This window comes from Bolinopsis microptera, chromosome 5 (genome assembly GCF_026151205.1).
Source record: "Bolinopsis microptera isolate Bmic1 chromosome 5, MBARI_Bmic_1.0, whole genome shotgun sequence".
Lineage (NCBI taxonomy): Eukaryota > Metazoa > Ctenophora > Tentaculata > Lobata > Bolinopsidae > Bolinopsis > Bolinopsis microptera.
The window spans coordinates 1,761,827-1,784,488 of NC_087076.1; the positions used below are offsets into that span (position 1 = coordinate 1,761,827).

The 22,662-nt window shown below is 39.2% G+C and overlaps 7 protein-coding genes and 1 pseudogene across 8 annotated transcripts; 3 read left to right on the forward strand and 5 right to left on the reverse strand.

Moving 5' to 3' along the window:
• The first annotated feature begins 1,717 nt into the window (after nucleotides 1-1,717).
• Nucleotides 1,718-10,213, forward strand: LOC134814945 (V-type proton ATPase 116 kDa subunit a 1-like). Its single transcript, XM_063823311.1, has 18 exons — nucleotides 1,718-1,840; nucleotides 1,983-2,003; nucleotides 2,117-2,195; nucleotides 2,453-2,553; nucleotides 2,652-2,780; nucleotides 2,885-3,008; nucleotides 3,156-3,315; nucleotides 4,336-4,507; nucleotides 4,619-4,753; nucleotides 6,668-6,818; nucleotides 7,207-7,349; nucleotides 7,463-7,608; nucleotides 7,752-7,946; nucleotides 8,081-8,294; nucleotides 8,758-8,862; nucleotides 8,983-9,166; nucleotides 9,468-9,645; nucleotides 9,994-10,213. Exons 1-18 carry the CDS (start codon nucleotides 1,733-1,735, stop codon nucleotides 10,103-10,105), a joined length of 2,457 nt encoding a protein of 818 aa, XP_063679381.1. The 5' UTR covers nucleotides 1,718-1,732; the 3' UTR covers nucleotides 10,106-10,213.
• Nucleotides 10,214-10,440: 227 nt separating this feature from the next.
• On the reverse strand, nucleotides 10,441-11,023 carry LOC134814947 (histone H2A-like). The gene has a single exon (XM_063823315.1). It carries the CDS (start codon nucleotides 10,925-10,927, stop codon nucleotides 10,514-10,516), a length of 414 nt encoding a protein of 137 aa, XP_063679385.1. The 5' UTR covers nucleotides 10,928-11,023; the 3' UTR covers nucleotides 10,441-10,513.
• Nucleotides 11,024-12,207: 1,184 nt separating this feature from the next.
• On the reverse strand, nucleotides 12,208-12,612 carry LOC134814948 (histone H4). The gene has a single exon (XM_063823316.1). It carries the CDS (start codon nucleotides 12,569-12,571, stop codon nucleotides 12,260-12,262), a length of 312 nt encoding a protein of 103 aa, XP_063679386.1. The 5' UTR covers nucleotides 12,572-12,612; the 3' UTR covers nucleotides 12,208-12,259.
• A 1,185-nt stretch (nucleotides 12,613-13,797) lies between these two features.
• On the forward strand, nucleotides 13,798-14,542 carry LOC134814946 (histone H1-delta-like). 2 transcript variants are annotated; one of them, XM_063823314.1, is made up of 2 exons: nucleotides 13,798-14,161; nucleotides 14,198-14,542. In XM_063823314.1, the coding sequence occupies exons 1-2, from the start codon at nucleotides 13,850-13,852 to the stop codon at nucleotides 14,456-14,458; spliced, it is 573 nt and encodes a 190-aa protein (XP_063679384.1). In that variant the 5' UTR covers nucleotides 13,798-13,849; the 3' UTR covers nucleotides 14,459-14,542. The 2 variants fall into 2 exon arrangements, with proteins under 2 accessions (XP_063679384.1, XP_063679383.1); XM_063823313.1 differs by having other exon boundaries at nucleotides 13,798-14,542.
• A 221-nt stretch (nucleotides 14,543-14,763) lies between these two features.
• LOC134816187 (5S ribosomal RNA) lies at nucleotides 14,764-14,887 on the reverse strand (annotated as a pseudogene).
• A 267-nt stretch (nucleotides 14,888-15,154) lies between these two features.
• LOC134814943 (late histone H2B.L4) lies at nucleotides 15,155-15,566 on the reverse strand. The gene has a single exon (XM_063823309.1). The coding sequence runs from the start codon at nucleotides 15,550-15,552 to the stop codon at nucleotides 15,175-15,177; it is 378 nt and encodes a 125-aa protein (XP_063679379.1). The 5' UTR covers nucleotides 15,553-15,566; the 3' UTR covers nucleotides 15,155-15,174.
• A 206-nt stretch (nucleotides 15,567-15,772) lies between these two features.
• Nucleotides 15,773-16,232, forward strand: LOC134814942 (histone H2A). Its single transcript, XM_063823308.1, has one exon. The coding sequence runs from the start codon at nucleotides 15,829-15,831 to the stop codon at nucleotides 16,204-16,206; it is 378 nt and encodes a 125-aa protein (XP_063679378.1). The 5' UTR covers nucleotides 15,773-15,828; the 3' UTR covers nucleotides 16,207-16,232.
• Nucleotides 16,233-18,397: 2,165 nt separating this feature from the next.
• LOC134815880 (uncharacterized) lies at nucleotides 18,398-20,414 on the reverse strand. Its single transcript, XM_063824470.1, has 3 exons — nucleotides 20,004-20,414; nucleotides 19,501-19,874; nucleotides 18,398-19,305 (listed from the first exon to the last, which is right to left on the reverse strand). Exons 1-3 carry the CDS (start codon nucleotides 20,402-20,404, stop codon nucleotides 18,767-18,769), a joined length of 1,314 nt encoding a protein of 437 aa, XP_063680540.1. The 5' UTR covers nucleotides 20,405-20,414; the 3' UTR covers nucleotides 18,398-18,766.
• Nucleotides 20,415-22,662: the final 2,248 nt, after the last annotated feature.

The window sequence follows — 22,662 nt, forward strand, 5'->3', positions numbered from 1 at the left end:
ATGATGTGATCAGTGATGTAACAAATTTTACTTTATTCTATTTAATAATTTATTGCACAAGTGTTGATTCGATTCACAATTCATTATTCATTCAATTTTATTACAGTTAAAGTAAATTAATTTTGTTGTTTTGTTTGGTGGACAATGTCAAATATTCACAACGGAGAGTTTATGATATTAAATTATTTACAAAGTTATAGTACCACCAACTATTTAAATCGAAGCAGGCATTGCATTGATACATGTTACGTATCCCAAATATCAGAGATATATATGCTTTTTCCGCCTTCGGCGGCCTTTTTCCGCCTTCGGCGGCGCGCGCTTCGCGCGCGAAAAGTGGCATGCAACGTATGTCAAGCATTGCATGATAGCGCGGCACAGAAGAAAACAATAATTTCAAGAAATTTAACGAAGTTCCTCAAAACAATATTTACCTGAAAATATCAGCAATTAAGTTTAATTATTTATATAATATAATAACCAAGGCGAAGTGACCGATGCTGTCCTACAGTAAATTGGATAATGTTAATCACTTTACACTCAACTGTCACGTGACTTTTTAACACGTTCTCTACATCTCTAGATAACCCTGAATCACTATTCGAATTACCTGAGGACCCCAGGCTATTATGTTCGTTAACATATAATATATATAGATTTGGCGGAATGACAGGCTGAGCGCGGCCCAGTAATATTCGAAACCCAAACCCTCTACACTGACCCCAATTTAAACCCTTATCAATCCCTTACTCTAGCATATGCTAAAACCTTAAACCGAATCACTCCCATGATGTAGGGTAAAAATGCTTCCCTGGAGAGTTATGAGAAAACAACTGTTTGGTCACTTGACATGCTAGTTAAACACTAATTCGATTGTTTAGGGCTCGAGTTAGGGTTAGGGTTGTGATTAGGGTTTATGTAAATAGTAAAACCTGTTTTGTTTGGCTGCAAAACCATAAAAACCAAGTCACGTGATAATTTTAAGGCAAGCAAATTAGTAAGAGCCCACATCTATACATCATGTGGGTATCATCACACTATTATAAATAGTATAGGCTTATTATATATAAGGCTTATTAATACAAAAAATATAAATATTTTCCCACCAAAATTAATAATTATAAATACTGTTTTGGAAGATTTTTTGAAAAGAAGCTTTTCTGCCGTCCCCTTGACCGAAATTTCATGCTTTTGACTGAAATTTTGACCAGTAACCAATCAGTGAGGTCAGTGAAAGTGACACAAGTCGCCATCAAGGTACTGGATGTCCTAGCGGTAGGACATATTCAAATTTCAGCTTTCCGCGACCCAAATTTCACTGTTTTGACTGAATTTTTCTTGAATGACCATCTTACAAGATCACTGAAAATGGCACAAGACACGATTGAGGTACTCAAAGTTTTATTCCCAAAAGAAAGCTTTGATAAACGGAAAATCATAACAATAGAAGAAGAGATTTTTGAAGATTTTTGTTGTTTATTCCTACATATCTGTAAATAATTGGAATTGAGTTTAACTTAAATTATTTTAAGATTCCTACTATATATATTCGATAATGTAAATACCACTTTTGTAGCATTGTATACAACTTCCAATCCTTTAGCATTTCAATAATGTTTGAAATTCAACAAGATTTCCCCTACACTCAACAACACTTGTAATCATCCTCTAATTTTTGAGACAATAAAGATATGTTCTGTTTAAGAATTTACAATTCAGGCTATAGAGATCGATGGCGGAAAAGGAGAATTACTTCTTTCGTGCCACGGAAATGAAAATGGTTGAAATGTTCCTGAGTCAAGAATGTGCATATGAGTGTGTCAAGGAACTGGGTGAACTGGTCAGTTTTTATATGCCAACAAAATTTTTGAATAATTTGATTTAAAGGCAATTGACGAATATTTTACTTATAAGAAAATAACATAAAAACACTGTTGATTATCTCAATACAATGTGCGAGGGTGTAACATAAAATATTACAGGGAATTGTGCAGTTTGTTGACGTGAGTTGAAATTTTCAGATTATATATTTTTTAATTTTGTGAGCCTTTCCAAAAAATGGCTGTAAATGCATTATCTAATAGAAGGATTTTTTTAACGAGTGAATTCTATTTAGTTGGTGAAAGGGACAAATTTGTTTCAAAGAAGTTTCGTGCCCGAACTGAAGAGAGCAGATGAAATGGAGCGCCGACTCAGTTAGTTATCATCTTATTCTTTATTTTTTGGAATTATGTGGACTCATCACTTTCTTTAAAACCAATCCCGTCCTTATCACTAACCTGTTACACTTACCCTAAACTGTACGAGAACGGATAATTTTGATGTTTCAGTTGCTAAATATTTAGCACTCACATGTACTCCATACTTCCATAGGACTATCAAATATTTATCAGAAATTTGATATTTTACAGTACCCTCCATATTCTGGTTACATGTTTTGGTATTCTGTCAGGATACATAGCAGCCGAGATAAACTCTGAAGGTATCCAGGTACCAATAGAATACGAAATACCACCCGCCCCAAACAGCACCGCTACAGAAAACGATTTGGAGGTAAGAAACTTGATTTCATTCCGTAAAAGCTATTTATACTTCAGAAAACATTTCCCATAGAAATAATAAAATGTTTTAATTGAGACGTTACTATTCAGACGGTGGTCGCCAACTTCGAAGATGAGTTAAAAGAGGTGAAGACGAATTTAACGTCTCTCAGAAGTAGCTTTGTTGATTTGATGGAGCTCAAACAAACCCTTCTAGCTGCAGATACCTTCTTTCGGAAGGTTAGTTATTGGGTATCAAGTACAGAAAACTGATTAATTTCGAGCGTCTTTCAATTGTGTTTAAACCTCGGAATGTGATTGGTTTCCTGACTCTTTATTTCCAGGGTTCAGGATCTTTGTGGAGCAGCCCAACTAACAATTACTCGTTGGAAGAAGGGGAAGAAGGACGACATCTTCAGTTTATTACTGGTGTTATTGATAGAAATAAAGTAGCCATCTTTGAAAGAGGTTTATCTTGTAATGGTTTTATCTTTTCAAATCACTGAAATGTTTATTATTTTAACAGTTAGTGACTCGTTTTCACGATATTGCAACACTTATAAAATATAAGCACTGGCTGAATCAGAATGTTCTTAATGTGGCATACAATTTCAGTGATTTGGAGGTCGTGTCGAGGTAATGTGTTCGTAAGGACGGTGGAGATAAAAGATACGATGACAGATCCAGAAACTAATGAACAAATTGAGAAGAATGTTTTTATCTGCTTCTTTCAGGGATCACAGCTCGAACTAAGGGTCAAAAAGATTTGTGACGGGTCAGTATGATTACTGGAATAGTGTTGTTACTGCACCGTCATCATAATATATTCGCAGCTACCAATTAAGACCATTAAGAACCCGCCAATATAACCATTATTTGCAGCCGAACGAAACGATAATATCTAATATTAAGCCAAACCCCAATCCTTGCCCCAAAACTAGCATAACCCTATCAACAATCTCAAATATAACCTTGGGAACCTTAAATAATCAAATTTGTGATTCATAAGTCTGCCACGTGAACAAAACAATTATTGTCCATAACTCCTCCATACTCCATAGGTGTGTCATGAGTTGACTCGTAATCAGTGTACAAAAATGCACCTATTCATACCATCAGAGCTCTTTTTAATGGGCCGAGCAATTTAGTGGGTGCGGGACGCGGGTTCAAGAGCGTACGGTCTACAGAAGACTATCGTTCTAAAACTTGATAGCTGTTGGTATTTCAGGAATGTTGGTATTTCAGGAATTAGTTAGATAATTTTTTATGACCTGGTGTAAAGTACGTATATTTGTGTAAGACTGCTTCCCCTCAATTCCTCAAGTCTCCTATATCTGCAATTATTTAGCAAAGGCAAGTTTTTATCTAAATCTTTTCAAACAATACATAATTATACAGAATTGAATGCTTCTAAATAAACCCAGTTATAAAAGGAGAAAATCGATAGTAGAAACAAGTAGAAACAATATAACAATAATAGCGTTTACCAGTAAATCTGCAGTCCATTAATCCTCACTCATGGTCCACAGATTAATAAGCTTCTCAAACAAAAGAGGGCAACAAAAATATTACATTTTGTAGCTTTGCCAGCAAATGTACTGAGTTATATGTGAACTCTACTCAAACTCTAAAGCACATTTCTTCGTAAATCTATCGAAATCCATGGATCAAACGTGAACTGATCTCTGTGAAAGTTAGATCAGAGGGTTCTTAATGGTCGGTCACTAGTTTTGCACCTGTACTAGGCAAGCAAAATCCTTTCTGCTCAATCTGAATTAAATTACAATTTCTGCAGTATGTTGTGCAGAGTTTACCCGTGTAGCGAAAAAGCGTCCAAAAGACACGAAGTTAGAGACCAAGTAACAACTAGACTGGACGAGATGGAGGACGTGATCTTACAGACAACAGAGTACAGAACTCAGCAACTCAGAGACATTGCTGTTGACATTAGAAGCTGGATTGTTAAGGTTAAATCTACATTTGTATGCGTTCTATCTTAATTGTATTCTCCGTCCTTTTTGACTCATTATACTCTACTCGTTCGCTCAAAACCATGTTTAACGCTACTCAATATCAAGGTTAAGAAGTGGAGGTCAATATATTACACGATGAGTAAGTTTAATGTTAACGATACGAGGACAGGCTTCATTGCAGAGGGCTGGGTCAAAACTTCAGATCTTGAAAGTGTCAGACAAGCTCTAAAAAAGGGGGCTGTAAGTTTTAGTTCTTGATTTTCTTTTGAGTTTTTTCATTTTTGGGTGTGATAATTGAAGAGTTTTAGTGCTATAATGTTTCAGTTAGGTTCAATTTCTTTTTTCGTCACCTTTATATCTTTGTATTAGACAGTTTTTGGGTTTTCCAAATAGTTTCTGATTATTCTGATTTGCGACAAATGATATTGCACTGTTAGGATAAACGACGTTTCAAAGTAACAACTTCTTATTCATGCTGACAAAATTGGTAAATATGTGAGAAAACTGTCTCATAAAATTTATTGATCAAAAATGGCTAAACGACAACAAATTGTTCAAATACTCGACTAAAATTAGAATCAAAATCTATATATATACACCACTACTCGATCTGCTATTCAATAAACTTAAAACATCCACTAAACAGCAAGTACGTGATTGTGATCGTGTGATGGAATGACATGTACAGTGATAACAGATGATAAGATGTATCTTTGTATTGGTACAGTCAAACTTTTATTATATACCGTGCCTCTGTATATCTGGTACCTCGATATAAGGCCCTAATGGGGTAAATTATAGGTTATTTTAGAGGCTGCAGATACTGGGATTGGGATTATGTGAACCTCTCTACACTGAGTTTTTTCTTCTATACCGTGCGCTTTTCGTTTCCCCCGAAATGCCCGGTATAGAGAGGTTTCACTGAACCAGGAAACATACAGGTTGTTGTGTGTAGACTGTAGTGTAACATTATAAAAAGTGTAAGCTGGCCTTGGCAATATAAATAGACTCCATGGTACGAATTTTTTGTTAAGATCGTTCCAATTACAAATGTCACATTATTACCTTTACCTTTGATACCTTTGATCTGCTTCGTCGAAACTCGACAGGCCATCAGAGTTGCTGACCACCCCAGAGGGCAGATGCCTCTCGATCGTTACGCCAGTCCAGTATAGAATTGGAGTTCGGTGATGTGAAGCCCCGGAAAGGCGGTTTATCCGGCAAGGAAAGCATGAATGCCGTCATATGATCCTTGAAGCCATCGTATCACGTATCTGACACGTATCAAAACAACACCTCACTAATTTAAGTCGATCGTATTCTACAGGGTGATTTAAAAGAGTGATAAAAAGATAATTTATATCAATACAAAAATTGTTGTGTATAAGTTCTTAAGTTAATGGTGGATTCTAAGTTTTAGAGGTTGCCATAACCAGTGGCCACCATAGCAACCATACATCGGGGAAAATTCCAATTAAAAATCCAGTGGGCCAGATAAGTAGAAAGAACATTTATTATATAACCTAACCCTGGGTCCGTACAAAGAACATTTATATAACCTAACCCTGGTTCCGTACAAAGAACATTTATATAACCTAACCCTGGTTCCGTACAAAGAACATTTATATAACCTAACCCTGGTTCCGTACAAAGACTATTTATATAACCTAACCCTGGTTCCGTACAAAGAACATTTATATAACCTAACCCTGGTTCCGTACAAAGAACATTTATATAACCTAACCCTGGTTCCGTACAAAGAACATTTATATAACCTAACCCTGGTTCCGTACAAAGAACATTTATATAACCTAACCCTGGTTCCGTACAAAGAACATTTATATAACCTAACCCTGGTTCCGTACAAAGACCATTTATATAACCTAACCCTGGTTCCGTACAAAGAACATTTATATAACCTAACCCTGGTTCCGTACAAAGAACATTTATATAACCTAACCCTGGTTCCGTACAAAGAACATTTATATAACCTAACCCTGGTTCCGTACAAAGAACATTTATATAACCTAACCCTGGTTCCGTAAAAAGAACATTTATATAACCTAACCCTGGTTCCGTACAAAGAACATTTATATAACCTAACCCTGGTTCCGTACAAAGAACATTTATATAACCTAACCCTGGTTCCCTCAGACTTCAGCAGGTAGTGTGGTTATGCCGATACTGAACACAGTTGGAACCAATCTAACACCTCCTACCTACCACCCCTCCATTAAACTTACTAAGGGTTACCAAGTTATTATAGACGCGTACGGTGTCGCTACTTATCAAGAAATGAACCCTGGTCAGTGTTTTCTCCGGAGGAGTCGTTAAATGTATTTAGTTATTTGAGGCATTAAATTGAATTGTAATGATGCCCCCTCATATTGTTTTACCCGACTTCAGTTGCAATACTTTGAGATTTGCCAGAGGAGGAAGTTGGTGCCATTTAACGAGGGCAGGCTCACAATTCTGACTTTTTATGTTAGGTCTGTTGGACCGCTGATTGCGATAATAGTTTCCTGTGTCGGCAGTGTTTTGGGACTAGTAGTGTGCATAAAATCACCAACAAATATGTATTTATAAATGGTGCTAAGATGTGCTTTCCCATTTCCTCTGAGATAACCTGATCAAAATCACGATTTGTTACTTTCTCTCTGACTATTAAAATTAGTAACAAATAAACGTTTCAGCCGTCTACACGGTCATTACATTCCCGTTCCTGTTTGGAATTATGTTTGGAGACATGGCACACGGACTTTTCCTCTTTTTATTCGGCGCCTGGTTTATCTATAAGGAATCTTATTTTGATAAAAGAAAACACTTATTGGACGAAGTAAGCAATGTTTTTAAAGTAATGAATTTTACGATAATTATAATGGGAGACTTCTTCAATCGTTCATGACCTAATAATTCCGTAAATAATATTCATGACCACCTTATACTCAGATCATTGCAATGTTGTACTATGGGAGATACATAATAATGATGATGGGGATATTCGCTTCTTACAGTGGTTTTCTCTACAACGAGATATACTCCAAAGGATTTGATATCTTCGGGTCCAGCTGGAGAATGCCAAACGACGACATAACGTGAGAAAATTTGTTACTTAAAGCGGCTAAGTCAAAATATAAATAAGATCCCAAAATTAATACTTTCAATAATATATAAATTTCGCTAAATATATAAACTTCACTGACATAAAATGTAAAACTAACAATATTCTTTAAATCAGGTATACATCGAGTGACGATGCAACTCTCGACCCTCAATACGACTATGGTTCACCCTACTACTACGGAATTGATCCAATGTGGATCATGTCAGAAAATAAACTGACTTTCCTTAATTCTTACAAAATGAAGCTATCAGTTATCCTTGGACTTAGTCAAATGACATTTGGACTTTTTATCAGCCTTTTAAACTATAGGTATTTCAAAATATCAGAATTATCCGTTAATTCAAAGAAAAATTAAATTTTAAAAATGAGATAACCGTTGCATGTACATTTGTGAAATATTCATGAGAAAAATATCTTGAAAATAATAAGAAATCATTCCCCAGGTACTTTGGAAAAGTTTTAGATATTTGGTTTACATTCATACCACGGCTCATATTTCTTATGTGTATCATTGGTTACATGTGCTTCTTGATTTTCTATAAGTGGTTCTTTGTGGATGCTGGAAAATCCAACCCTTCTATCTTGATAACAATGATTGACATGTTTTTATCTGTTGGATCTGGAATCGATTCTGACGACAAGTTTTATGAAGGCCAGGTAATTTCTCGGAATCATAATCCGATATCCTATTCCTAATCCGATATAATTGCTAATCTGTTTTCAGTGTGGCTACTGAATAAACAAATTGGGATATACACATCGTAGTCTGAAGCATATTTGCTTGTCTCATTATTCGTTTCAGCAGTTTCATTTCCGTAATGCTGCACGGGGTTTGACGTGAGCTAGTAACGCAAGAAAACGCTTGCAGTTACATTAAACTTGGTTTAATACATATTGCAAAACAAAAATAAAGGAAAATTCGATTCAAATACGATTGCATCCTCTCAAAAAACCTTATCATTAAACTTCGTTACTCGATACTCTTACAGCTTACTGTCTTTGTCTCCTTTACTTAACCAGATTGTTCTCAAACCTACCTAATAAATATGCAATAAAGTGTCTCCCTTTACCACACTAACATTTCTTCAGATATTAGTGATAATAATTTGGTGTATTTCAGGAACTGGTGCAGCTTTGTTTAGTTATTCTGGCGCTTTGCATGGTCCCTACGATGTTAGCAGCAAAACCCTTAATTGAGAGGTATCAGAGGCATAAAGATGTTGCTGTGAGTACAAAATACCTCTTTGATAAATAAGATTGGTACAAAACCATATTGGAATACGTTAAAAGGGGTGGGCACACGGTTTTACACGCCATATATTAATAATAAACTATCTTAAACCAGGAGTACGAAGCATTGTCGTCTGACAGTGACGACGAGGATTTGGAGGAGCGAGATAGAGCAGAGGAAGCGGCTGAAATCGACATGTGGGTCAATCAAGGAATCCACACGATAGAGTTCTGTCTTGGTGTTATCTCTAACACAGCTTCTTATCTCCGACTTTGGGCTCTTTCTCTAGCTCACTCAGGTACAGTTACTTATCTCGGAGAAGGTTGCGAGATATCGACTGTTTTTAGAAACAATCCAGATGTTTTCTATCAAATGGAGACTTTTACTTTAAAATTGTCACATTATTTTTCTGTGTAAACGTTGAGCGCGAATATATTTGTATAATAAAATGCTTCATTGTGCGCTGAGACATTAACATTTTATGATCGCGCGCTTATTAATTTTGTTTTACTAAATACACTGCTGTGCCGATCGAGCTTGTGAATCTTTCATATTATCCCATAGTTGGAAGAATAATCGTTCTTGGTTCTGAATTTCAGAGTTATCGGAGGTACTTTGGGACATGACAATGTACTATGCATTCTACTGGCTGGACTGGGATGAAGGGGGCTGTGTTTTACTGATATTTATTTTTGCTGCATGGGCCGCTTTAACTGTGTCCATTCTTCTTTGTATGGAGGGACTATCAGCCTTCCTTCATGCACTCCGTTTACATTGGTAGGTTGTCTGTTGTCACATAGCTTCTTTAAGAGAATTATGGTTATTGATACAATAGAGTATTTGTGAGACACAACCCAAACTTTTGATTCTAAAACTTTAAATCACTTCTGCTGCTAGTAAGTAAGAAATGAAGATAGGGATTATGTTTCGAAATCAAGACAGTAGTCTTGTTCCCAAGATTCACTACAAACTGATATTCTGAACAATTGGATTGAATATTTCAGAGCATAATTAATTGAACGAAGCCAATGTGAACAGTTTACACCCTGTGGCTTTCTTAGCCCGACCTAAAGTAAATTCGGGTCACGACACACGAATATCGAAGACTATTAACCCGATTTTCAGGGTCGAATTCCAGAATAAGTTTTACGATGGTAACGGCTACAAGTTTCTACCGTTCTCATTTGCCCTTATCCTGGAAAATGAGGAAAACCTGGAAGAGATATCAGCGATATAAACTGGACTGATCGTACAGTAGGACAGTAATTGAAACAACAGTCGTTATTTTCTGTAAATATATTGATCTGCAATTAACTAATTTTCAATGATCATGCTTTGGGGTATTAAAATCCTGTTCATAGACATTATCGATACTAGGTCAAACACACCATATTACGTAAGTGGACAGTTCAAACTAGTTTACGCGGGAAAGGAGGCACGAGCGTTTCCGCTACTCCTGATCTGGAAATTAACCAGGGTGCACAATTCTATACCCATTTGAACGGAAATCAGTCTTAGACTTTGAGGCATGATATCCAAAGGGTCAAAGAGTGTTATGTACCACACAACATTGTCACATAAGAAGTTTTCTTTTTTGAAGGTTGGGGCCCTTATAAAGGCCGTTTAATGTTGCAGTGGGAGCTGCTTAAAATTCCTGGCTCTGTGAGCTGGATTTTCCCTTGCCGGCTTTGGTGCTACCGGACTTCTTGGGCAGAAGGACTGCCTGGATGTTGGGCAGGACACCACCTTGGGCAATGGTTACACCGGCGAGAAGCTTGTTGAGCTCCTCATCGTTCCTCACAGCAAGTTGAAGATGACGGGGGATAATCCTGGTTTTCTTGTTGTCACGGGCAGCGTTGCCGGCCAACTCGAGGATCTCAGCTGCGAGGTACTCCATGACGGCAGCCAGGTAAACTGGTGCTCCGGCACCGATTCGTTCACCATAGTTTCCCTTACGGAGGAGTCTGTGGACACGACCTACGGGGAACTGAAGTCCAGCTCTTGAGGACCTTGTCCTAGATTTAGCTTTGGCTTGTCCACCTTTACCACGTCCAGTCATGATGAGAGTTAGAGTATTTGAGTCTTTGAAATCGTAGAATGAGCGAGAGAATACGTCGGGCAGGATTTTAAGGGCCAGTACACAAAAGTGCTTCTTCACTTTCCTGGATCGACGTGTTATTTTAGCGGATAAGTAAAATTTCACTGCCGCGAGTATTTTGGAGGCAAGAAATGTTATAATCTAACGTGATTTGAACCTTATTACTTCCTTTGTATCATTATATAGTTGTTTTGTCCTAAGATATACCCAGGTAGTCTCTAAAAATTGGCTGATATATCCATGCAAAGGTGCACTGGATTATTGGATAGTAGTATACAAACTGTCCGGTCGTCCTTATTTCTACAAATTCTAAATATGAACGGTCGTGCCTTTAAATTTGAGACGTCCTGTGTACCTCATTTTAAGATATAAGGTCTTTTGCGAGACATAATCATATCAAAATATAAAACTTCTCACTCCCTCTTCAATAAGACTGATATGCTTGAGGATCAATGCCTTTTTGGAGGTGATAAATTTAGATTTTTGGCATCACATACATTTCCTTGTCAAATTAAGACTATGGCTGTATCAAACGGCTACTATTCTCTGTTACAGTTTCAAAAGACAGTCGTATGATAGTTTGAATTGATCCTTCACTCACTGGAAATTTGTCAAGCACCGTTATTTAGAAATTTAAAAGTGCATTTCTTGCAATGAAGTTAAACGATACTATTAATCCGATGTGTGAGGCACGAACGTTTATTTACTAATATTGTAGATATTTGTAGATACGAGTTACCTAGGCACGAGAGTACTCATTAATACACGTGTAGAAATTAACGAGACGGCTACATCTCATCGTCATACATGGACATAACAGCTTTTCGAAGGTTTGTACATATAATGGAGTAGTTTTATATGCAAAAAATATCTTTAATTCTGAATCAAATTCATAATTATATAGAATGGCCGTTATCATACCGTCCTCTGTGGACGATTGAGGCACGAACGTACGTTCTCTTATTTTGTAGAAATTAGGGAGAATAAAATGTAGCAGGCACGCGAGTACGTTTTTCAACACTCGTAGAAATTGGCCACATAGCATAAATGTGTGTTTTGGAACTTAATTCTGTAGTTTAGTAAAAAGTATACTAAAACTTGGCTGACCAGACCTACAAATAATAAGTTGGAAAGACAAATACTAAACTTGGACAATTTGAATAATATTGTTGTACTGTAACATAGTACACAGTTAGACAAGTTTTCTTTTTTGATTTTTGTGGGGCTTTGAGAAAAGCCGTTGTTTGAAATCGAGCAGGCTCGAGATCAGGTAGGTGGAAAGCAGCAGGCTGCTTATCCTCCGAAACCGTACAGGGTACGACCTTGTCGCTTCAGAGCGTAGACAACGTCCATGGCGGTGACGGTCTTTCGCTTGGCGTGCTCGCAGTAGGTAACTGCATCACGGATCACGTTCTCCAGGAAGACCTTCAGGACTCCCCTGGTCTCTTCGTAGATCAGTCCACTGATCCTCTTGACTCCACCTCGTCGTGCAAGACGTCTGATGGCGGGCTTGGTGATACCCTGGATGTTATCACGTAAGATCTTTCGATGACGCTTGGCACCTCCCTTTCCCAATCCTTTTCCTCCTTTACCGCGTCCAGACATGTTGAATGTAGAGAGATTTAACGAGAGAGATTCGTACGAAGTGTTGTGAAATTCGAAAAGTATGTTACCACAAAAGCGCGTTGTAATATATACCCCACCAGCGCCTTCAAATATAACTTTGCGACGGAGCACATCACTTTGCCAATCCTGCGGCCCTTTCTCTCGGCGACGGTGCCCCCCTTCACTAAATCCACTGCTACCTTCATTAGGCTTTAGATCTCCGTTCCCAATTCGGGCTAAACATAACTTTACAATCTCATCTTACCTCATCACTCCACTCCACTCTCCTCCACCACCTTCTCCCCGCTGGCTACACCTCAACTCACTTTATCACACAACATTAAATACCACCCTCATCAACCTCCCCCTCTCGTGGCAGCCTGCCTCTATAGCACTATCAAAGCTCCAGCTAAGGCACTGCAGTCATAATATCCGTTTACCTCCTAAATTTTGGTTCGATTCGGATAGCTTTTTGCTCCGATGCTACCTCACATATTAATCTTCCCAATTTTATGCGATTTTTGTTGGGGGCCGTCAAACTCAGAGAGCTCTAGCCGACTCTTTTAAGTGATGTGGTCGATATAAATGTTCAGGGGACCTTCCTTAAAGGATGCCGTGGTTGACTGGATCTCAAGTGTTTGGCAAAAGAGGCAGTTCACAAAGTGAGCATCGACCAACCAAGTCCCAACAACAAACTCGGGGCGCCACCATGTGTCTGGGTCATATTTTTTTGCCGCCCCACAACACTTGGAGGAATTGGTCATTGTACCCACCGACCATCGTGAGTTACGGGAAAAGGTTTAAATTAATCCATGCGGTACAATCTGGGTGTACAAGGACTGTTTAAGCCTTACTGAGGAGGTCCTCATTTAAAAAATTTGACCCTGAAATCAGTTATCTCGAATTGAACTGGCTCCCAGGTACTGGTGGACCATCTGTTTAACCTGATGAACGATCAATAGGTAAGATGAAGAGATTTTGTATCATGTGTCGTAAGCTTCTCGCTCCACAGATAATATTTTTGGAAACACGGGCATTTCAAAGTTTGGTACCGTAACCGTCAGCTCCAGGAGTTATGGAGCGAGGAAGAGGCAGTAAAACACGTCGATCCGGTGAAGCGAAATTAGACGTTTTGATATACCCCTATTTTACCTTTGAAAAATTTAACTCTTTAGAATCTACAAATCAACCCCGAGCGTTATTGTAAATCAACCATCAAACAAGATGCCCGCCGCACCCAATAAGAAAGCTGCACCCAAGAAGCCCGCTGCCCACCCAATGTACAAGGACATGATTGCCTCTGCCATCTCGGAACTCAAGAACAAGGGAGGAAGCTCAAAGCTTGCCATCTCCAAGTACATCGTCAGCAACTACAACGTCGGTGACAAGATTGATTCTCACCTCAAGACTGCCCTTCTCCGAGGGCTCGCTTCGGGAGCTCTGGTCAAAAAGACCGGACTCGGCTGTTCTGGTTCATTCAAGCTGGCCAAACCTGTTACTGCACCCAAAAAGGCTGCACCCAAGAAGAAGAAGCCCGTCACCCCAAAGAAGAAAGTCGCCCCCAAGAAGAAGGTAGCCCCCAAGAAGAAGGTAGCCCCCAAGAAGGCTGCAACTCCCAAAAAGAAGGCTGCCACTCCAAAGAAGAAGGTTGCACCAAAGAAGAAAGCCAAAGTAACCCCCAAGAAGAATCCTGCCCCCAAGAAGAAGAAGCCCGTCACCCCCAAGAAGAAGGTCGCCCCCAAGAAGAAGGTAGCCCCAAAGAAGAAGGCTGCCACTCCCAAGAAGAAGGTTGCACCAAAGAAGAAAGCCAAAGTAACCCCCAAGAAGAAGCCTGCCCCCAAGAAGAAGAAGCCTGCTGCCAAGAAGGTAGCAAAGAAAGCCAAATAAGCGCCTCGCCCCGCTTTTTTGCTTTCCCAAGGCCTCGGGGACCCGATGTCCCGGTACGAGGTTTTACCCCTAACGGCTTTCATAAAAGCCCCCATTTATCAAAAAAAAACTCTTCGTATATACATTCAGTCAACACTGGTTAGTTCTAGGCTCCGCGCACGAATCTAGTCACCGAGCCGCTCAATTGATTTATCGGTACCCCGAAATTGAGATTCAAAATCCCACTCTTGAAGCAGGGCTTATCGTGGGTGGAGAGGGGCCTATTGAATCAGTACTAGCTCTCGAAGTATAGTATGCAAAGCAAAAGAATATGGCACCGGGAATTCCCAGGCGGTCACCCATCCAAGTACTAAACCGGCCTGCAGTTGTATTGTTTAACTTTCCAGATAGAACGAGATGGGGTGTATACAACAGAGTATGGCCGTATCCAACCACACTGAAATTTGGACGTATATCAACAATTTGATTGAGGCACACAAAATGCACCACAAGTTCGCCACCACTGCAGAATTATGTAAGTTGGGTATCTAGATTTATGTTCCAGAGTTTTTGATGGAAATCATAATGGGATAATTTACATGCTCACAGTACAAGGTAGGTAGTTAGTTAGTGTTTTCTTTATTGATAAGTGTGTGTGGCTTTAAGAAAAGCCTTTTAGTTAGAGAGATCGCGACCAACCGAGAGGCCGGACAACTCTCCCAAGGAGTACATCCATCTTACTTGGTAGAAGATGAAGTGTATTTGGTGACGGCCTTGGTGCCTTCGGAGACAGCATGCTTGGCCAATTCACCGGGGAGGAGGAGACGGACAGCGGTCTGGACCTCTCTGGAAGAGATGGTCTTACGCTTGTTGTAGTGTCCTAGGCGAGAAGCCTCTCCAGCGATCCTCTCGAAGATGTCGTTCACGAACGAGTTCATGATAGACATTCCCTTGGAGCTGATTCCGGTGTCGGGGTGCACCTGCTTCAGGACCTTGTAGATGTAGATGGAGTAAGATTCCTTCCTTTTCTTCCTGCGTTTCTTACCATCACCGGCAGGACGTCCGGCTTTCTTGCCTGCCTTCTTTTCGGCTTTCTTTCCAGCAACTGGAGGCATCTTCGATAAAGATTGGTCGGAATAGAGAGAGACTTTGTTTGAGAGAGAATTAAATAATAATGTAAAGTTCGCTATTTATATACAACTGATATCTTAGACAAAACGTGTGGACCAATAAGAACGCGCCAAACTTGCTGGCCGCTGATTGGCTGCGAAGTATCCGATGAGTCGGGCTGTTCCTACTATACATACGGGGCCTCACGAACTTTCAAAATAACTCAACGATAATCTTCAGAAGACCAAGTTTATTTTTTCACTTTACGAAAACAAGTAATCATGTCTGGCCGTGGCAAAGGAGGAAAAGCTCGATCCAAGCCTAAATCCCGTTCATCCCGTGCGGGTCTTCAGTTCCCCGTCGGTCGAGTCCACAGACTCCTCCGCAAAGGAAACTATGCCGAACGAGTCGGTGCCGGAGCACCAGTCTACCTGGCTGCCGTCATGGAGTACCTCGCAGCTGAGATCCTCGAGTTGGCCGGCAACGCTGCCCGTGACAACAAGAAAACCAGGATTATCCCCCGTCATCTTCAACTTGCTGTGAGGAACGATGAGGAGCTCAACAAGCTTCTCGCCGGTGTCACCATCGCCCAAGGTGGTGTTCTGCCCAACATCCAGGCAGTCCTTCTGCCCAAGAAGTCCGCCAGCAGCAAGAAATAAGCTGTGTGTGCAACTTCTCACCCTGCCCTCAGCTGTCTCTCTCTGCAACACGCAGGAAGCCCCAGCTTGGCCCAAACGGCGTTTATCAGCGCCACTTCACATATCAAAAAGAAAAACTACCTTCGTACAATTCAAACATATTTTTTCAATCCACCTACTCAGATGTAGGTTTTGCTGACCATGTATTTTGTTCAACTTACTGTCAGCTGGGGTCACTGAACAATATTCCAACATGATTCTTTTCCTTCTAAACTCACTTTTACTTCTAAAGTCACTTTTACTTATTGGACGATTGAGGCACGAACGTACGTTCTCTTATTTTGTAGAAATTAGGGAGAATAAAATGTAGCAGGCACGCGAGTATGTTTTTCAACACTCGTAGAAATTGACCAAATAGCATAAACGACATTTTCATTTGCCTCAATTTACAGTACAAAAAGGTAAACAGTCGAAGATTCACCCAAAATTCAATATAATATGGGGGGGGGGGGGGGGGGGGGGGGGTGTCACGTCCGTCTATGTCCGCTTGTCTCATAGAATCCAAAAAGGACTGGACAGGACAGGACAGGACAGGACATAGGCGGACATAGGCGGACATAAACGGACATAGACGGACATAGAATAGACGGACATTGACGGACATAGACGGACATATACGGACTTTGGCGGACATGAGCGGACATAAATGGACACCTAAATTGCTAAATAAAATGTTCAATTTTTGCTGTTATATTCCCTATATTTCGTTAAATAGGTACTGTGCCTATTGTGTACCCTGTGTAACTGTTTCAAATTTTCCAAGTCAAAAATTTTCAAACTTTTTCTGGAAACTATTTCTATTCATGTTTTAAGCTACCCTGATCATTATGAGCCAAAAATATTTTTTCGGTTTTTAGTCCGCACCTACCGTTCGATATATAATTTAGATAATATAATTTAGGACTCGAGGGTTCCCCTTTATTATGCAATCTCGAAAGGCAGGCCTCCCCTTTGTAACACAAGCTCGCAAGCGGGAGCTTTGCCTTCCAAGGTTCGTATCGAGATCGACTCGGACTGAAAATTTTCCAAGTCCAAAATTTTCAAACTTTTTCTGGAAACTATTTCTATTCATGTTTTAAGCTACCCTGATTATTATGAGCCAAAAATATTTTTTCGGTTTTCAAAGTCCGGCCGCACCTACCCGGCCCTTCGATATACAATTTTGGAATCGAGGGTTCCCCTTTGTTATGCGATCTCGGAAGGCAAGCTTCCCCTTTGTAACACGAGCTCGGAAGCGGGAGCTCTGCCTTCTAACTTCTAAGCACTAAGGTTCGTATCGAGATCGACTCGGACTGAAAATTTTCCAAGTCAAAAATTTTCAAACTTTTTCTGGAAACTATTTCAGTTCATGTTTCAAGCTACCCTGATCATTAATATTATGAGCCAAAAATATTTTTTTCGCTTTTCAAAGTCCGCACCTACCCTTCGATATACAATTTTGGAATCGAGCTTTAGCGTGATTAATAAGTCGTTTGCTTTGTACAAAATTATAATACATAGAAGTTGCGAAAAATTCTCAAAATGTTTGTCCGCTAATGTCCACCAATGTCCGCTGATGTCCACCAATGTCCGTCCGAGTCCGCCAATGTCCGTCCGGGTCCGCAAATGTCCGTCCGAGTCCTCCAATGTCCGTCCGAGTCCGCCAATGTCCCAAAAATGAAAAAACACGTCCGTTGTCTCATAGAATCCAAAAAGGACAGGACATAGGCGGACATAGACGGACGTGACACCCCCCCCCCCCCCAATATGACATTATTAACCTCATCTCCCAATACTTACCAAAATTATGCCACTAATATCAAAAACGCTATTTTTTGTGTGTCCTAATAGTAATACCTTCAACTTTCTCATTTCTGCATATCATAATATTAATAACAGTATATGTATCTAAAATTTTACTTTAGGCGTTATTGTTACATGTTGGCCGAACCGAAATCTATTGTTAAATTGTTGTATCTTTTACGAAACTTGATCATATTGATCCGACACATTCAGTTTTTACAATATTGACGTAAAATTCTCAAGGCAAATCGAAAATGTTGACTTAAATTGTTTTGATACGATATGAAGACATTTGTCTTTAAAGTTCAATGAGTATATGCGATTTCGGGATAGCAACGTTATTTATGAGTCGCATTCATACTAGTGTTTTCTGTTACTGCAAGAACATAAATATCAGAAATTGTGAAGATTCAACAAAAGAAAATGTATTACCATGTCATACAATTACAATGGAGAGAAGACTATAAAAAACTCTTCTCTAGGCCTGGTGTATAACAGCTAAAAAATTTAGAAAAACCTTGCACATTATCTGTGCTGCAAACACCTGTCATATGACGTATAACAAATCAGATCAGATACAGAACCCAGATATTTGTTCAGCGCAGTTATCTTATCTCACATCGTGGCTCGGGATTTACCCTGCCTGAAACGCAGTTGTTTTGGGCAGAGAAAACCGTGTAAAATATCTTTGAACTTTCGTACCATATTAATACCAATATAGCGCCTAATTTGGTAGTGGCTAGTATTTCCCTATCATGATGATATCACCGACCAGGGATAACAGAGCGGGAACTGACAGAGCCCAAACCATAGTCAGGTCCGGAATGTTTCCTACCAGGGTCACAAACACCAGGTACCAAACAGTACCCAGTGTCTCTCCAACCAACAGTAGCCCAAAATTCCGTGCCAAGTTCTCTTGTCCAATGTGTCGCTTGATAATAGAAGGCATGATGCTCATCATTCCAGTTGTAGTGGCGAGGAGGGTGCACACAATCAGGTACCAGATCTTATCCCTCCGACCGTAGTACATCAGGATCTGGAGGACTGCTGAAGCTCCGTTTCCCACTACGAGTAGTAACCACGTTGGAACGTGATCTCCTGCAAATCCCCACACCAACCTTCCTGCTGCTCCTGCTATCACTAGCGCAACACCGAAATTGTTAAGGAACATGTCGCTGTTGTCGTACTGTTTCAGTTTTAGAGCGAAATCTTTGAAGAGGTCAAACACGCATAGGTGGTTTATTCCTATCGTGATAGCAGTTAGGAACATCAGAGTTCCTGAAATATTAGGATCGTGTCAGTTTATTAGTTTTACTTTATTTATTGTGAATTTAGTATATATACTCAATTTACAATAAATAAAATAAAAACATAATAACATGCCGTATATATACGGCATGCCGTATATATACGGCATGTTATCTACTCATTAACAATAATAAAGTCAAATACAGCGAAAAAAAATTAGTTTACCTAGGATAGGCTTTGAAACGCGGTCTTTTTCATTCAAACAATTTTCTGTACTCAAATTTTCTTTGTTCGTTTCCCTTAAAGGAGAATTTTCTTGTACTTGTAGTTCCACTGCTAAATAGTCCTCTGTGACATCATTATCAATGAATATCAAACCAGGGAGGAGCAGGATGAATAGTATTGCAGCCAATATCAACCACATGTACGGGACTCGACTAAGAACTCTTTCATCGGTGAAAATATAGTCTCGTGAACTAGATTCTATGTTCTGCTTTTCCAGTGACCAGGGGTTCATGAATGTGCTACCGATGATATTTCCCCAGATTCCTGAGGTACCTTGGAAAATACCGTAAATCCCACTCACCAGCGAGGGGTGCCTGTATAGTATATAGTAATTAAAATTGTTATTTGTTATTGACGAAAATATGTCACTCCTCTCTCTAAATTCTAGTGTCAGTGAGTATAAAGGTTTGAGAGCTGATAGAGGAATTAATCAATAACGTTACCTTTTAGCTTTGTTAACTGATGTAGATACGAAGTATACGTGCAGCATCCCGTTACTCAGACCAATTCCAGCCAAGGCTATCGTCGCTGCAACGAAATTCTGACAGATCCAGAACAATACTACGCACCATCCGCACATGCTCAACATGTTGACTAAATGGAGGATCCTAGTGCTGATCCAGCGGGACAAGTACCCTTGTAACCAACCACAGCTAGTGCATGCTAGATATAGAACGGGGAGTTGCAGGTGCATCTGTTTCATTGTGAGAGCAGGGTTGTATTGGTACAGATAGGAGTATAAGTACACTTGTAGGATGCCGTATGAGAAAGACACGACACTAGTAGCATGGCCTCCGAGAAAACAAAGTATAAGTTGGAAATAGTATTTTGCAGACGGAGACATTTTTTCTTTGCTGAATTAAGTGGGTTTGAGAATTCAAAGTAAAAGTTCAAAGTTAGAATCATATGTACATGGCAAACTTATGTTTTGGGCTCATGTAATGTCCGTTTTGTCCGTGCGGTACCCTATATTTCCAAGACGGACAAAAAATAGGGCGGACAAAAATGGACAAAAAAGTTATGGAAATAACATTTAGATGCCTCTTTTCTACACCGATTAGACTCATGCTTATCAGTTATCAGTATTTGTAAAATTCAGTCGATAAATCAATTATAAATAAATTTGAGGTTCGTATTATATTAATTATTGGTTGAAGTACAATCCTTTATTCCAATTGCAAGTCATGAAATGGAGGCAGATATGTGCAACTTTGATTAACATTGCTGACTATTAATGATACTCTCCGAAATTCTTTACTGTAATGGACCGTTGACATTTTGCTCGAACCTTTTTGGTAATTTTAGACCCCGTTCCTCTCCTTCTGGAGCTTGGTAAATTTGATTTATTTATGAGCTAGACCGTTACATCAACCAATAAAATACGTTTCTTCTGTAATTGCGCCCGTGAATGAATAAATGTGATATTATGTTCCCTAACGATTTGTATTGAATTGCATCGTTTCGTATTGGATTGTATCGAATTGTATCAACCCTGTGGTTATTATCAAAGTGTATACTATGATCTCCGGCAAGGACAATATAATTATTAAATAACATCAAAAACATTATCAAGAAGAGCAAACTAGCACTAAGGGGTTGATCATCAAGAAGGTACGGTCTATGGAAGACTATTGTTCTTAATGTTAACAACTGTTGGTATTTCAGTAATTTGGGGTGACCGATAACTGAACCCTATCGAAACTAGTTTTGTCATATCATTGTTTGTCCATTAGCTGGTACGTTTTGAGCACGTATGTTTGTGTGAGACTGCTGTCCTCAAGTCTCCTCTGATCTGCAACTATTTAACAAGTGCCAGTTGAAACAATAGAAGATGTTGCCAATAAATCTACAGAGTATCGATTGAGATTCACAAACAAAGGGGAACAACAAAACTGTAAAATTTTGCAGCTTTGCCATCAAAGTCATAGTGCAGATCCGAAGGTTGCAGCTCTGTGGATCGAGCGAGGGACTGCTAAATAATCTGCGAGGACCTCTGTCATGTGAACTCTACCCTGACTCTTTAAAACCATTTCTAAGTCAACTGAAATCCTCGATTAATCGTCACTGTTTTGTACCCCTGTTTGACGTGATCTGATGTTGGAGCCGGTTAATGGTCCGGTTCAATTAGTGCGATGGCAAGTTCCAATCACATACCACAAACTGTTACCCAAGGGTGGCTTTAACCAGTAGTATGTTGTAACCGCAGGACACAGTATAACCTATTGTATTATACACTATGTGTTTTGCTTACCCCGACACCACTTTCAGTCTCTGTTATACGGTATAAATATTGATTAAGATATAAAAACTAAAAGGATTTATTCATTTAATTTATATTTATACTTAATGCCGTGGTGTCAGTAAAATGGCACGGATATATATATATATATCGTCTCGCTTTATATATAGTAAGATATATATTACTGAAATGTGTTTAAACGCATTTCAGTCTGTAACATATTGACATGTTTCTGTTACTGACTCAAAATGTGCTCAAGAATTTTGTGTTTAGTATTCTCCAATACTATGGAAAAGTTGTTACACGATATTTTTCATAAATAAAGTGATTCCATCCCTTTGTATGTAATTAAAAAATGTGTAGATTATTCTTTGTTATTGTACCTAACTGAGGATTGAAAGTTTGAGAAAGGACCATGGTCATTAACCGTGCTACCCATTTCTGCAGATAGCCTTTTACAAATTGTGGAGAAAATTTAAATTAAAAGTTACATTTTCGCCAATTTTCAAATTTTGGCGACAGAATCCTCGAATGAGTAGGTACAGTATTATATGTCATCTGCAAAGCAGCAAGTCTCAAATATGAAACACGGCGTTAATATAAGACCCAACGTATGTACACTGACTTTTGCCCCCCCCCCCTGTACATTTTGCATTATCATGAAACTCAGTTTAAGACATTACATAAGACACCTTGTTACCTACCTATCTATGGTAGGTAGGTAACAAGTTACCTAATAATAATTGTCGCGCGTCGTGTGAACAAAAACAATCGTGTAAGGCAATGTTATAAATATATACTACGCTGTTTGATAATTCAACCTGAGAAAATTTTGAAAATATTAAATAATATTGAACGTTTTG

Bases quoted from the DNA above. Each gene is read 5' to 3' on its own strand.
- LOC134814945 (XM_063823311.1), top strand. From the start codon at position 1,733: ATGGCGGAAAAGGAGAATTACTTCTTTCGTGCCACGGAAATGAAAATG. The intron at 2,004-2,116 runs GTGAGTTGAAAT...AATTCTATTTAG, and splicing joins GAATTGTGCAGTTTGTTGAC to TTGGTGAAAGGGACAAATTT. The intron at 6,819-7,206 runs GTCAGTGTTTTC...TAAACGTTTCAG, and splicing joins TTATCAAGAAATGAACCCTG to CCGTCTACACGGTCATTACA.
- LOC134814947 (XM_063823315.1), bottom strand. From the start codon at position 10,927: ATGACTGGACGTGGTAAAGGTGGACAAGCCAAAGCTAAATCTAGGACA.
- LOC134814948 (XM_063823316.1), bottom strand. From the start codon at position 12,571: ATGTCTGGACGCGGTAAAGGAGGAAAAGGATTGGGAAAGGGAGGTGCC.
- LOC134814946 (XM_063823313.1), top strand. From the start codon at position 13,850: ATGTACAAGGACATGATTGCCTCTGCCATCTCGGAACTCAAGAACAAG.
- LOC134814943 (XM_063823309.1), bottom strand. From the start codon at position 15,552: ATGCCTCCAGTTGCTGGAAAGAAAGCCGAAAAGAAGGCAGGCAAGAAA.
- LOC134814942 (XM_063823308.1), top strand. From the start codon at position 15,829: ATGTCTGGCCGTGGCAAAGGAGGAAAAGCTCGATCCAAGCCTAAATCC.
- LOC134815880 (XM_063824470.1), bottom strand. From the start codon at position 20,404: ATGTCTCCGTCTGCAAAATACTATTTCCAACTTATACTTTGTTTTCTC. The intron at 19,875-20,003 runs GTAACGTTATTG...TATACTATACAG, and splicing joins TCAGTTAACAAAGCTAAAAG to GCACCCCTCGCTGGTGAGTG. The intron at 19,306-19,500 runs GTAAACTAATTT...CTAATATTTCAG, and splicing joins CGTTTCAAAGCCTATCCTAG to GAACTCTGATGTTCCTAACT.